The sequence below is a fragment of the Trifolium pratense genome, linkage group LG7 (genome assembly GCF_020283565.1).
Source record: "Trifolium pratense cultivar HEN17-A07 linkage group LG7, ARS_RC_1.1, whole genome shotgun sequence".
NCBI lineage: Eukaryota > Viridiplantae > Streptophyta > Magnoliopsida > Fabales > Fabaceae > Trifolium > Trifolium pratense.
In genome coordinates this window covers 48428704-48442591 of record NC_060065.1, presented here as the reverse complement: position 1 = coordinate 48442591, position 13888 = coordinate 48428704, and the positions used below count along the sequence as shown (strand labels likewise).

At 31.6% G+C, this 13888-nt stretch overlaps 1 protein-coding gene across 2 annotated transcripts; it reads right to left on the bottom strand.

The window, feature by feature from the left end:
- Positions 1 to 3031: 3031 nt before the first annotated feature.
- LOC123900154 (probable WRKY transcription factor 31) lies at positions 3032 to 7343 on the bottom strand. Of its 2 annotated transcripts, none has more exons than XM_045951480.1 (5): positions 6825 to 6963; positions 5882 to 5975; positions 5198 to 5716; positions 4993 to 5106; positions 3032 to 4205 (listed from the first exon to the last, which is right to left on the bottom strand). In XM_045951480.1, exons 2-5 carry the CDS (start codon positions 5933 to 5935, stop codon positions 3528 to 3530), a joined length of 1365 nt encoding a protein of 454 aa, XP_045807436.1. In that variant the 5' UTR covers positions 5936 to 5975; positions 6825 to 6963; the 3' UTR covers positions 3032 to 3527. The 2 variants fall into 2 exon arrangements, with proteins under 2 accessions (XP_045807436.1, XP_045807435.1); XM_045951479.1 differs by having other exon boundaries at positions 3033 to 4205; positions 5882 to 5980; positions 6825 to 7343.
- Positions 7344 to 13888: the final 6545 nt, after the last annotated feature.

The window sequence follows — 13888 nt, the reverse complement described above, 5'->3', positions numbered from 1 at the left end:
TCATCTCAGTTGAGTTTTCACCATCGATCTTTTTTAGCTACGATATATAAGTGTAATCTCTCTCTATCTCTCCAATGTTATTCATAATCATTTACCACATCCAATATTTCATTATCATTGCAACGGAGATTGGTAAAAAAAATTGAGTTCGATTCAGTGAAGATGTGTTTCCCTTTGTTCATATTTATTGCTTACTTGACCCATCCTTGGAAGAATCCAATTTCGAAGTAATTTTGGGAGGTTTCAAAATGTAGATAGGGGGTATGAAGGTAAAAATGTCTGTAATTTGGTTTTATGGGTTGTTATTTGATTAAGCCCAACTTAGAAAGCAGCATAGGACAAGTACGCTTTAATGAAAATTTCTCATCCCACTATCCACTTTCTCACCTATGCCCTGGAAATTCCATTTTTGCCCTTGGTCAAAAAATTCGGAACGCGTTTTCCGAATTTTTTTAGTTCAAATGTGGAAAAAATTCGGAAAACACATTCCGAAGTTGTTTTTAAAGGCAAAAAATTCGGAAAACGCGTTCCAAATTTTTTGACCAAGGACAAAAATGGAATTTCCAGGGGGTGGGTGAGAAAGTGGGTAGGTGGGATGATAAATTTTCCGCTTTAATACACACATAACTTGGTTGTACATTTTTTCATGCAAATCTTTGTTAGTTTTCTTTCTTAGTCCGACACCTAATACATCTACCTAGGGGTGGCAAAGTGGGCATGCCCGCCCCGTTTAGGCCCGCCCCGTTTAAGTCCGCACAAAAACGGGGCAGGGCGGTGCAACTTAGGTGTCCGGGTTCAACAACTCAAGCCCGTTCGTTTATTGGCGAGTTGGCGGGCCGGCCCGCCAAATACTTTTTTTTTTTAATAGTTTGAATTATAACTTCACAATTATTCTTACCTCCTAGTTGATGTTAAAAAAAATACTAGCAGATTGCATTGAGAGAAGATTGTGAAGTTAAGCGGGTTGAATTATAACTTCACAATTCCTTAAAACTCTTACCTCCTATTTTTAAACTAACAGAAAATATGGATAATTAAGTGTTGAGAGAAGATTGCAGCAGAGAATAAGGATAATTAAACTAACAGAAACATTAATTAAGTTAATAAGTAATTCCTTACATTTACCCTTAATTAAACTAACAGAAACATCAACTAAGTTAATAAGTAATTCATTACAATATAAGATAAAAGGATAAATACTAGCATAAAGGGAGCACGACGGCGGATGAAATGAATGAATGAAATAAACAACCCTAATTTTGGCAGAAAAAGAAACGTGAAGTTTTATATGAGAGAAAAATATTACTGCATTGAGATTTGGGCTCATCATTTCAAGCCCAATTTTCAGTAAAAGTATAAAAATATAAAAAATTTAAAAGCCCGCGGGCTAACCCGCCCCACCCCATCCCGTTTTTTAGGCGGGGGCAGACCACCTTAAGGTAGCGAGCCGAAAACCTCAGCCCGACCCGCCAAAAATGGTGGGTTAAACGGGTCAGCCCGGCGGGCCCGGCCCGTTTTGCCACCCCTTACCCCCACAATTTTGAAAAATTCTTATTTTACTCATTTTCAGTTTTAATTAATCTCATTTATTTTAAAAAATATGTGGTAAAAATATGTTTTAAAAATCAAATTTCAAGTTTTCGAAAAATATTTTGTTCTAACGGAATATATATATATATATATATATATATATATATATGAGGTACAGTTTAAAATTTTAAGAGAACAAAAGATCTCAACCGTTCCTTTACATCCAATGGATATTAATTGCTCCTCTCACCTCTCATTATAACACACTCCTCTCACTTGAAGTGCTCCCTATATATATATATATATATATATATATATATATATATATATATATATATATATATATATTTTACACACTTCAAACATTTTTTTTTTGTTTTACAATAGTGCCGAGGATCGAACCAGGATTTCAAACATACTACCGCGAAATTTTTTACAACTAAACCAAACCCAGTGGTTTAAAGTTTAAACAAATTTTATTTTAGAAATCCATATTTTGACACATAAAAATAAAATAGAGAGAATGAGATTTGTAGTTAAAAAAATTATATAGGACTTCTAGAAAACTCAATTTCAGTTCTTAAAAAAATAATTATATTTTAGAAATAAGTTATTTTATTTTGAAATTTTGAAATTCGGTTGAAAAGTAAATAAATTTTGATAAAATATTATTTAATTTAATCATGATTCAAACTCAAATTCTCCGAAATGATTCTAGCCCATTTTAATCGACGACATTAACCATAACTTGTTTCATAATCTACATAATGTCAAGTGTTTGTATAAAAGGAAAAAGACAAATTGAAGAAGTCCCTCTTATTTTATTTTTTTAGAGTTGTGTTATTTGAACAACAATTTAGGTGACAATTTTTGGGACAACAATAAATTTACAAATGAAAGTAGGTGTTGGCACAAAAATCAAAGCAATAGAGAGAGAAAGTAAAAAGATAATGTGAGTATGAGAGAGAAAGTTGTCTCAAAAGTTATTAAAAAATGGTTGTACAAATATCATTTCTCTTTTTTTATCCTTCTCTCGTACTATTTATCTCAATCTCTTCTTTATGTGCCCCATAAATGACATCCACTTTTAACAACTCTCAGACGATTTTCTTGACTTCTTTTTTTCCTTTCCCACAAGCTACTGCCATTTGGTAGTCAACTGCTACTATAGGCCATAGCTCTCTTCTTTTATCTTCTTCCCCATTGTTATTTTCTCTTTGAGGGTTTATATTTATTATTCATAACTAATAACTAATAGAAAAATTCCAAAGACATCAATAAAAGACAAGATAATACAACCTTCCATTTCCATAAATAAATGAGGAAAATGATTATATTTGTAACTACTTTAATAAATAAGAGTATCATTAGTAAAACATAATAAACATTATATTTGATATTTACAAAAATAATAAATAATGTTAGATAAAATTGTTTTTCCAAATTTGTACAAAAAAAAAATTGTTTTTCAAATGGGATGACATATGAGACAAAGGAACTAACAATATACTTCTTCCTAAATTATAACCTCCGCATACTTCCTCCATCATATTTTATAAGCAAATAATTAATATATTTAAACTATTTAATATATTCATATACGTTAATTATACAATAAATTTAAAAAAATAAAATTTACTTATAAAATATCACGGACGTAGTACATACCTAGAGGTAGCATAATAATGAATGGAGACATAAATAATTGCCAAAAAATCCACTATAGATCCAATATCAAAATTTCCTTGAGTTGAACAAATGGGAAAATTTCACCTCAACCTATTTGTTTGCTATGAAAACACTCACACAGACACAGGTCACTAGACACGACGTTAATACGTCATATCAATAATAATTTGAAAAAAATAATGAGCCAGTGTCGCGTCCTTGTCCAAACGTTTCCGAACCCAACTAATGAAGGGAAAAAATAATTAAAAAATCCAAAAAATGTAAGACTAATATTAAAAAAAAGCTATCACTGTGAGCTATCTAGCTAGCTAGTTTCCTGATGAATTAGGATTGTTGCCTTTATTGCTTCCATTGGCATTGTTATTAGATGTAACATTGCCATTATTATTGTTGGCTATAGTACTGTTACCATTATTAATAGTACTGTTGTTACCATTGTTTGGTTGTGCAGCTCCAATAATGGAAGTAATAGCAGCTGCCAATGCTGTAGTGAAGTTAGGATCAGATGCAATGGCAGTAACTGTGTCAGCAAGTTGTTGCTGAGATTGATTACCCAATTGAGAATTTTCTCCATCTTGTGACATCTGAAGTCCTGAAAATGTTGTTTGGTTAAGCAATGTTTGACCGAATATCTGAGGTAGTAATGAGTTTGCAAAATTTTGAGCGAACGGAAATTGGAACTGATTTGTGTTCTTATTGTTAGGGAATTGGTTTGAATTTGGTGGTTCGGTTAAGTCTAATGTAACAGTTGGAAATGGTGCTGAGGCCGAGATAGTTGCTATGCTTGATGAATAAGGAAGGATTGCTCTTGTGAGGAAATTTGGATTCATTAGGCCATCAGGACTTGTCATTGGTCCTGATAAAAGCATTCTTGCAGCTGCTGATGTTGTTTGTACCATTTCCATAGCTGCTGGTGGCAATGCATGAATGTGATTTCCTTCATATGTTGTTATGAGTATTGATCTGTCTTCAGCACACCTTTGTACCTGTGATGATTATGGTATATGTGTTAGATTGATAGATTGTTTTGGTATTAACCCTCTGGTTTCCAGGGGAAGGGTGCCCCCGGTAATCCAGAGTTCGACTGTACGGTAAGTAAAGTTGGGCCAAAAATTGATAGTTAGTTAGACATAAACAACTGTGAGTGCGACATCATAGTTTTTGATGTTTTGTGGTCATTGCCGCATTTTGACTCAATATCAAGAATTGCTACATGACTGTGACCATTACCGCAGTTTAAAACCTTGACTTCAACCTACCTCGTTAGAGGCCTATAATCGATTGACTTATTTGAGTTTATCTATTGACATATGCTCTTATGAGACTACTTGGAAGAGTTTACGCAAACAATCTATGACACGTCCGTAACCATAAGATATTTTCAGTTCAATTCTATTATTTCTCCAATATAATATAGCTTATGAAAACAGATTATAGTTTATATGAAAACAATTTGACTTAATTTTATCCCTTATCATAGAAATAGTTTATACACCGGCTAAGTACTTATATGATAAACACTTGTGTTTTTAGTGCTTAATAAAACTGTTTATCCGAACAGAACCTAGGTGTGAAATGTTGAGGAATGAAACATGAGCCATGATATCTTAGCTAAATGGACCACAAACTCATCACAGTTTTTAGCAGAAGTACATGAGCTATGCAACTTAATTTGCAACTAATTTAGTTAATCAGCATGCATAGAAAGGTTAATGGCAGAGTCAAATTTGATCAAAACAGTATATTAAGCATGAGAATGGCCATGACATATACCTGTTTTCTCACTGGACAGCCGTGAGCCATAGTGCATCGATAATAAGCTCGAGGACATGGGTTTCCTTTCGCCATTTTCTGTCCATACTTTCTCCATTGGCATCCATCATTGATCTGATACAAAAAAAAAATACAACAGTTTTGCATCACATAAAAGCCAAAAAATAAATTTCTTTCTTCTAACCAAAATGTGAAATTGAAGTACCATAGCAGCCTCCGATCGAGCCCTAACCGAAACTCGTGCTTTCCTCATGGTAGCCTCAGCTTGTTCAACATTAGTTTGAGGACTAAAATTTGGAACATTATTACTATTATTAGCAGGTAAAACTCGATTCGGAGGACTATCGTCTCGTTCATTTCCCTTATCAGATTCCTTCATATCATGATCAGGCACAAGTGCTTCATCCTTGGAACCTTCTTCATTGTTGTTTCCAACTGCTTTTGACTGATCTTGACTTCTTGGTTCATCAGCAGCAACATTAGAATTATTAGTAGCTAATCCAAGATCCATAAATTGCCTTGGAACCAAAAATCCACCATTTCCATTTTGTTTCATCTCTACTTGTTTTTTATCTTCATTACAATCCTCTACCTTTCTCTCTTGCATCAAACTCACCAAATGCATCTGCAATGTGCTGTAATTCCGATTGCGCTCTTCGAGCATGTTCCTCAATTGATGATTCTCTACCTTCAATCTCTCAAGCTCACCTTGAAGAACAACGGCCTGAAAAATAATTAGATTGTATACAGTATAAACCACTCAATGATTAAAAACTATGAAGCACGAACATGATAAGGACATTGACACATGGACACGTGTCCCACATTGAGACATGCCTAATACGATGAGTGTTTGTGCTTCTTGTTACATATAATAAATGTTCTTTACCTCAAGTTGACCTCTTTTGTCTTCTGAATTACTTGGTATGTCAGCATCCACCATGGATTGATCATTGCTTGCGTTGGTGGTAAGAAGATTCAAACTAGTCTATATTGAAACATCACATATTCATTAGCACCACACCAATGTCATATATTATATCAATAATGCTTTTTTTCACTAAATTATATGAATAATTCTAACAACCAAAATTACAACTAGAAAACATTTAATTAGCATCCAAAATTTAGAGTGAAAATATGTCTCCAATTCTGTTACTGAATTTAGTGATTAGAAAATTCGTGAAAAAATCAATTTTTTTATTTCAACATTAGCAAAAATAACAAACATTTAGTGAAAAAATATATTAATTGGAAAAATAAATTAGTAAAATTCATAAATAAAACCATATAACTGAAATTTTATAATTTTTTTTTTGAAACAGAAATTTTATAAATAATTAAATCCTCAAAATTGGAACTTTAATAAATTAGGTTTAAATCCTCAAAGTTGAAAAAACACTAAATAAATAATTTCATGATTTAAAATTGTATTTCATAAAATCTCAAATTTAACCAATTTAACTTTTAATAAAAAAAAAAATTCAACTACATTCTTAAAGTATTCATCACCATCCCTATGTGTGAATATGTGTGAATATCAATGCAATATTGAAGGCAATAATAAACTAACTAAATAGTTTTACCATAGTTTTAAATTATGGTCCGCAACTGAAATTACGGCCACAACATAAAATTTGGTCATGAAGCCTTTATAACAACATCGTCACAATTACAGTTGTGGCCATATCGGCCGCATTCATCTATATTGTACCACAATATAGAATCGCACCTTATCTGCGACCACAATTTAAAACCACGGATTCTATAATCTATTAATCTATTTACATAATATAATAGAACAAATTAAGATTAAGGTTGTGATTACTCACGTTTACTTTCAATTCCAAGAGAGAAGAAGGATTGGTGTAATGATCATGTATATGATGATAGGGAGGTGCAGAAGTGGAAGAAGAGGCAATATTTTCATGGTTATTTGTAGAGAAAAAGTCAAGTTCATTGATGATGGGTCTGTTTTCATCATGATCAGAAAGTGAGTCATTAGAAGAGGTAAGGTTGACTTGAAAAGGGATTGTTGTAGATGGAGACTTGTTTTTGTTTTTGTTATTGTTGTTAATTGTGGTATCCATAATATTTTGTGAGACTAAGTTGAAGTGTTTGTGTTGAAGAAAAGAGTTGAGAAGAAGAATAATTGTAATGGTTTATGGTGAATTAATAAGCTAAAAAATGGATCTGGATCAATGGAGAGTCCAACTTTTTTGGCCATAAAATTTTCAAAGAAATGAAAGGGATATAGACTTGAGAAAGGGTGAAAGGAGAGAGAATGAAGTAGTAGTCAGTCAATGATGGAATTGGACTCGGCAATAAAACAGGAGAAAGAGGTTTGTGACATTGCATTTTAATTTAATTTATTTATATATGATGATGATAAAAATGTTTAATGAGGTTTTCTCAGTTAGTAACACATCGCATGTTATGCATGTGTCGACGTTCGAACTTGGATATTCCACTTATCCATCTAAGGGTAGAATTTATAGTCACTAGATTATCCGACAAAAAAAATAATTTAATGAGCGAGAGCTGGATTTGAATATCAGATACTCCACTTATTCACATTTGGTAATTACACACAATATTCACTAATAAGTTCTTGCATCTCCAAAGTTGAATAATTATTTACTAAGATTCGGTAAAAAAAAAAATGAATAGTTGATAATTGTTAGGAGAGAAGTTAATTATAGCCTATAGAATTTGTAGTGTTTGATAAAAGGATGAAAATTAGGTACAATCCTACCATAAATACTATATACTACCCCTACCGTGTTAGTTACATAATTTCCCTTCAACATACAAGAATATAGTTAGATAATTTTAATAATTTTTCAATGTAAAACTATATTTATAAAAAAATACCTAAATCATTGTATCTAAGTTTTATCTCTGTTAAAATTAATGGTTGAATTTATTGATAAATATAAAATAACACAAATTGATATTTATTTTTTCAATAAGAGTAAAATTGTTATATAAACTTGTATTTGAAGTAGTTTATTAGAAAATCCTATAACCTAGTAAAAAAGTTATATAAATTAGTAAGAAAAAAAATTAATTGGTCATATTTTCTTTTTTTTGATAAATTAATTATTTTTTTTGGAATAATTTTTGATAAATTAATTTTTTTTGGTTACAAGGCTAATGATAAATTAATTGGTTGGTCATATTAGATTTTCTTTTTAAATAAAGAAAAATATGTTACCACATATAGTAATGTATGGTGACTTTTTTTGGGGATTAATGTATGGTGACTTTTATTTCTTATAAATCTTGAGGTAGTCAATTCATTTTTTGAGAGACATAAGTTTGAAAATGGGAATGGTATTGATGACGGGAAGTTTGGTTTGCTGTAAGTTATTACTAGGACTTAGGACTGATACAGGGATCAATTTGCACGTCTTAATTATAGTGTATTTTTAAAATAAAATCAATATATTGAGGTGTAACGAAATCCCTTAAAAAATACAAAGTCTAATTAGTCAACAGCTTCTATGAAACTACCTACGAATGAGATGCCGTGATATATGAAAAATTATTTTTATTTTTGTTATACTTTATCTTTTATTTGACAAGTGTTATAGTTTATTGATTTAAAAATTATAAATTACCAACATGATTTGATTTAATACGGTTGGTAGAGATAACATTATTCCTTAACACGTGGTTAATATTCGAGTAAACTACACAAGTAAATTTTTCTTTTGACTAATTTGTCAAAACAAATAAATTTTATCAAAATATAGCACATTTATTTTTGGGTCCAAGTAATATAGCACGATTTCTTAAAGAAAAATTAATTAAACCTCGCATACCCTAAGAATAGCATTACTAGTACAACACAAGTTGTCATCGTTTATTCAAAAAAATTAAAAAAATAAGTTTCTATTGTGTAACAGTGACTGGAAGATAACTCTTAAATATGTTTGAGCTAGGTCTAAGTCATAGACAGCAAGAGATACTCAAATTTAGGGGGAGAGGAAAAATATGTTTTTTTTTTGTCTAGGGAAAAAAATATGTTTAATTGGATATAAGAAATAACCCTATGTGACAATATATAAGCAAAAAACATCTTTTTAGGTTCATTACATATTGAATGTATTTGGTTTATATTATAGGTCAGATACATTAATTATGCTATGTACCTAGAAAGATGATTTTTGCTTATATATTGTCACAGAAAGTCTTTATATATGTCACCGGAAAAGAAAAAACAGATAGTCTTTATATTGTCCGATGAACATAGCTCAGTGTTGGTAGGGATATTGCATTATACTCCCTTCGGTCCTAAATATTAGACAAAAATTACTTTTTAGATTTATTGATAATCTAATGTATTTGGTCTATAATGTAGGCAAAATACATTAGATTCTCAATGAATCTAAAAAATAGTTTTCCTTCTATATTTAGGACCAGAGAGAGTATATGCAGGGTCTGGAAACATACTAAATTTGACTTTTATCAACAACCGTAGTGCTAATTTGCTTATAAAAAAAAAACTGTAGTACTAATTAACTTCAAATTTAATCCAAATGTATTTTTGATGTTATTATAAGAAGACTGTATAGAGATATTATTCTTTAAAAAAAAAATCCAATATAAAATTCGAAAATTCGAACAGATTAACAATAATAAGAGTAACTAGTCTAACTTACCCGTGCTATTGCCCTTCTCTATTCACCCACGCTATCGTAATTCGTAACATTATCGTTTCCGCACAAAGCCGTAGCGCAGCTTTTGGTGAGTTTTCCCCAATGATTTCTAGGATAAACCTTCTTCTTAATAGCTGAAACAATCTTTTCCACGTCCAATTAAATAATCACCTTCGCTATTCTATGTTCCAAGATTGAATCAATAAAATGATTATTTTCAATCTCTTGATAATAATTCTCTCACTTAATCACAACTCTCTCAATCTATAGGGTGAATTTGTGTTTAAGTGAGGTTTTCATAAGCATTGATTCCTTAATCACAATCAATAAACCAAAATCTCTAGAGTGATTATCAATTGTTCAATCATTCATAGGTCTATAGCTAATTTTCATTCTCATGATAAATCAACTATTAAGTTCATCACACAATTTCGTCAAATTATATGAAGCATTAAGTGCAAGAAATAATCAATTGAAACTAGATCATAATCCAATTGCATACAATCAAGTTCACATGGTTCAAACAAAGTACAATGAAAATCTCCTACAAATTCAATCTAAGAATTTAGTCAAACATAGTGAAAGAGGAAATTACATGAATAAAAAGAATTGAAATCTTCATGACAAGAGGAATTGGATGTGTTTCTACACTTGATTCTTTGCTTGGATCCACCTTCTTGTTGCTTGAACTCAGCTCCAAAGACCCACTTTGATCCAAAATTTCGTAACTTTCTCCCTAAAAATGAGTTTTCAACTTATACTTTTCATTTTGTCAGATCTGCCACGCCCGGTGTGACAAGTACCACGCCCAGCGTGAAGACCAGCAGACCAAGCCAAAAAAAAATGCCAATTAATTACGCCCAGCGTGACAGTGGGCCTACAGCAACAATTTTTTTGACAGCTTAAGGCCTTCAACAACACTTTTGACAACTTTTTAGGCATTCAACAACATAAACCAACTCTTCAAAACTATGAATTTCACTTATTCTAAGCATAAAAACTCATCAAAAGTTCTCTAAACTTCCTTGAATTATGTCACTTTTAGTGTGTCATAACGGAGTTATAAGTGGTGGTGGAGCTTTGGCATGTGAAGGATAATCCAATTGAGTAAAGGTATGTAATTGTGATTTTCTTACAGAACAGTTGGATTATGTGCCTTATGATATGTTTTCATCATTTTTTGATGTTGTTGGATTTTATATTGATTACTGTAGTTTTTAATTCAATGAGAAATGAACATACTGCAACATTTAATGGGACAATATTGGGAGATATAAGAAGAAAATAAACAATACGGGAAAAATATATCCAGTACCTTAATATTTCAATGGTGATCCAAAGGAACATCATTATTATTAGATATGATTGGAAAGCTAGACATTAGGCTAAAAAAATTCTAGACATTGCTGAAGATTTCACGGTACACAACATTTTCGGTTGATGATAAAACTTTTTTTTCATCGTCCAAAATCAAAAACTTGAGTCCATTTCTTGACTTGACTCTAGACATGGCAATATAAAACTGACCGTGAGTGAATACTGGTCAAGGAAGATAAATTCCGACATGGGAGAGCGATTGTCCTTGACTTTTATTAATTGTCATAGCAAAACAAAGAGTCAAAGGAAATTGCTGCCGTTGAAATTTAAAAGGCAGTCTTGGATCAGTTGGGATTAAATTCATGCGATTAATCACAATTTTGTCACCGGCGTGTGTTCTCGTGAGCACTGTTGCACCTATTAATGTACCCTTTCCCAAATGATTTACCAAAAGTCTTGTTCCGTTACATAACCCACGTGCTTGATCAATGTTGCGCTTAAGCATGACAGACACGTTTTCCTTTAGTCTCAACTTATGAGTTGGAAGTCCCAAACACTTAATTTCATTTAAAAATTCTATAGTGAACCATTCGATTTCCTGTAATATCGATGTCTTTGTCTGATCTACACACAGAATCAGCACTACAGTATTCTTTCTCTTCACCTGGAATTAATTACATGATATACTCATTGACCTCCTGGACAGAATCCAAAGTAGGAGCAAGAATTCTCCGCTCTTCAAAATAATGCTTAGTGTTAATGTTTTGTAGCAGCTGAGGGTAAGCAACTTGAAATTTCAGGGTTGAATAACAACTTGGAAGCATTAATCGAATTTTGAAGGACTGGTTTGCCTGGAAAAAAAAACGGATCGATATTCGTTAAATGATTGTTGACAACATTTGAGTTTGTATACTTAGAAATAACAACAATGAGTTTGTATACATTTGAGTTTTGAGGAGTTTCACTTTATAATGTGATAAGAAGATAAAAGCTACCAAAATTGTGAACATAAAACTTAAGGAGGTTTTACCAAGCGACACATAAGCAACCGATGATTGTGAAGATGCCATGTAAGATGAAAACAAAGTTGGTTAATCAAGAGATTGCCACGTTGAAAAGTTTTCATGAGAAAAAATTCTTAAACATATAATATATAGATATAGATAGATAGATATAGATAGATTAGTTTTATACAGAGATATTTTATAAAAAAATATATTTATATAGAGATATAAATAAATGAATGACACGTGACTATATTAATTACAATCATTAATATACAATGAAAAAATTCCTTAAAAAAGTTTCATAGAGGGATTCGTAATATAATATATAGAGATATAGAGATTAATGAGGTTTGTAATTTTATTTTGTTCCTTAAAAAAATATTCGTCTTTTCACTTAAAATTCCGTTCATTAATGTTCTGAAAATCTAGGATGTTATAAAGTCCATGCGCCACGCGCAGGTTACAGACTTCAAAGGCCAACCTCTATCCAATTGCGCCATGCGCAACCCCTCCTGCGCCACGCGTAGGTTGCAGATCCAAAATTCATATTTTTCTTCATGTTTCTTGCAAACTAATTAAGTAATCTCCTTAACCATGTAAGTTCCGCTTATTTTATTGCTAAAAAGCATCACAAAGACCCTAAATGTGACTTTGAAATGTCTAAGATAGTATCAAACTTAATATAATATATCCATACAAATCTCTTTAAAAAAAATAATAAACATACCTTTTTAAATAAAATAAAGTTTATCACAAAATTATGCAGAATATAAAGTTTTTTATATTTAATAACTAGAAATATTTAAGTAATTTTCTTATTTATTAACGGGTACGGATATCCGCACATGTGGATACGATTAAGGGGCACAAGTTAATATGCATAAGGTCAATCTTATGTACGGTGCATAAATTAATCACAACCATCCGATCATAAACATTTTGATGACACATGTTATCATCTCAAAATCTCAAACTAAGTAAGTAAGTTTCGAATTAAAAGTCAAACTAAGTAAGTTTCGAATTGATTTATGTTCCAAATCATGTCCTCAAGCTTTTCTAACCGTTTATTTTGCTTATTTCGCTCAAATAAGTGTTTTCAATTTTTTTAGGTTTTAAAGATTGAATCATTTTTTAAAATATATACCTCCACTGTGAAATCTAAGCATGGATTCATGATCAGCATTAAATTTCGAGTAAAATGGTATACCCACTCGTATTTTTCGGTTGAGATTTAGTGTTGTTGTTGTTATGGTCGTGAAGGTTTTTTGAAGCTTTCATGGCTTCCCTTCATGTTCTTCATGAGGAAGAAGAAGGTGGAGGTTGAAGACGATGAGGTGGCGACGCGTCATTGACTCCCTCCAATTTTAAGTCACGACCGTTAGATTATTATAAAACGATCCAAAGGCTCAGATCTATTTTGATTTGTTAAATCCTAGCCATCGGATGGATCAGAAGGCCGACATCTGAGATCTGTATCACGCGCCATGGACTGGCGCCGCACTGAATCGTTTCTTCCTTCTACTTTTTTTTTAAAATGGACTGGGCTTGGGCCTGGACCTCTGTATTTGTTTTCTGCACCCCCTGACTTACGTTCTGCACCCCCTCTACTTGCTTAATTTTTATGTTTTTATTTTTAGCTTAATCAAATAAGTGCTTACTTGAACAAGTGCTTTTATAAGCACTTGAGTCGAGGAAAACATGGCAAGAAGCATCTCTTGTTGCTGAAATTTAAGGATTCAAAAAATCTATGTTACCCTCATAGTCAATATTAATGAATTAACATATTGAAACCATTTAACAAGACTAATGGTTTCAGTATATAACATTAGTCAATATTAATGGGTTAACAAAACTGAAACCGTTTAACAAGACTAATAATTTCAGTGTATAACTTATTGAAATCATTTA

What these genes read in the sequence shown, in the direction of transcription:
- LOC123900154 (XM_045951479.1), bottom strand. Translation starts at nt 7,082, where the DNA reads ATGGATACCACAATTAACAACAATAACAAAAACAAAAACAAGTCTCCA. An exon ending in CTCGATCGGAGGCTGCTATG is followed by an intron (nt 5,107 to 5,197) that starts GTACTTCAATTT and finishes TTTTTGTATCAG; the next exon opens with ATCAATGATGGATGCCAATG. An exon ending in GCTGTCCAGTGAGAAAACAG is followed by an intron (nt 4,206 to 4,992) that starts GTATATGTCATG and finishes TAATCATCACAG; the next exon opens with GTACAAAGGTGTGCTGAAGA.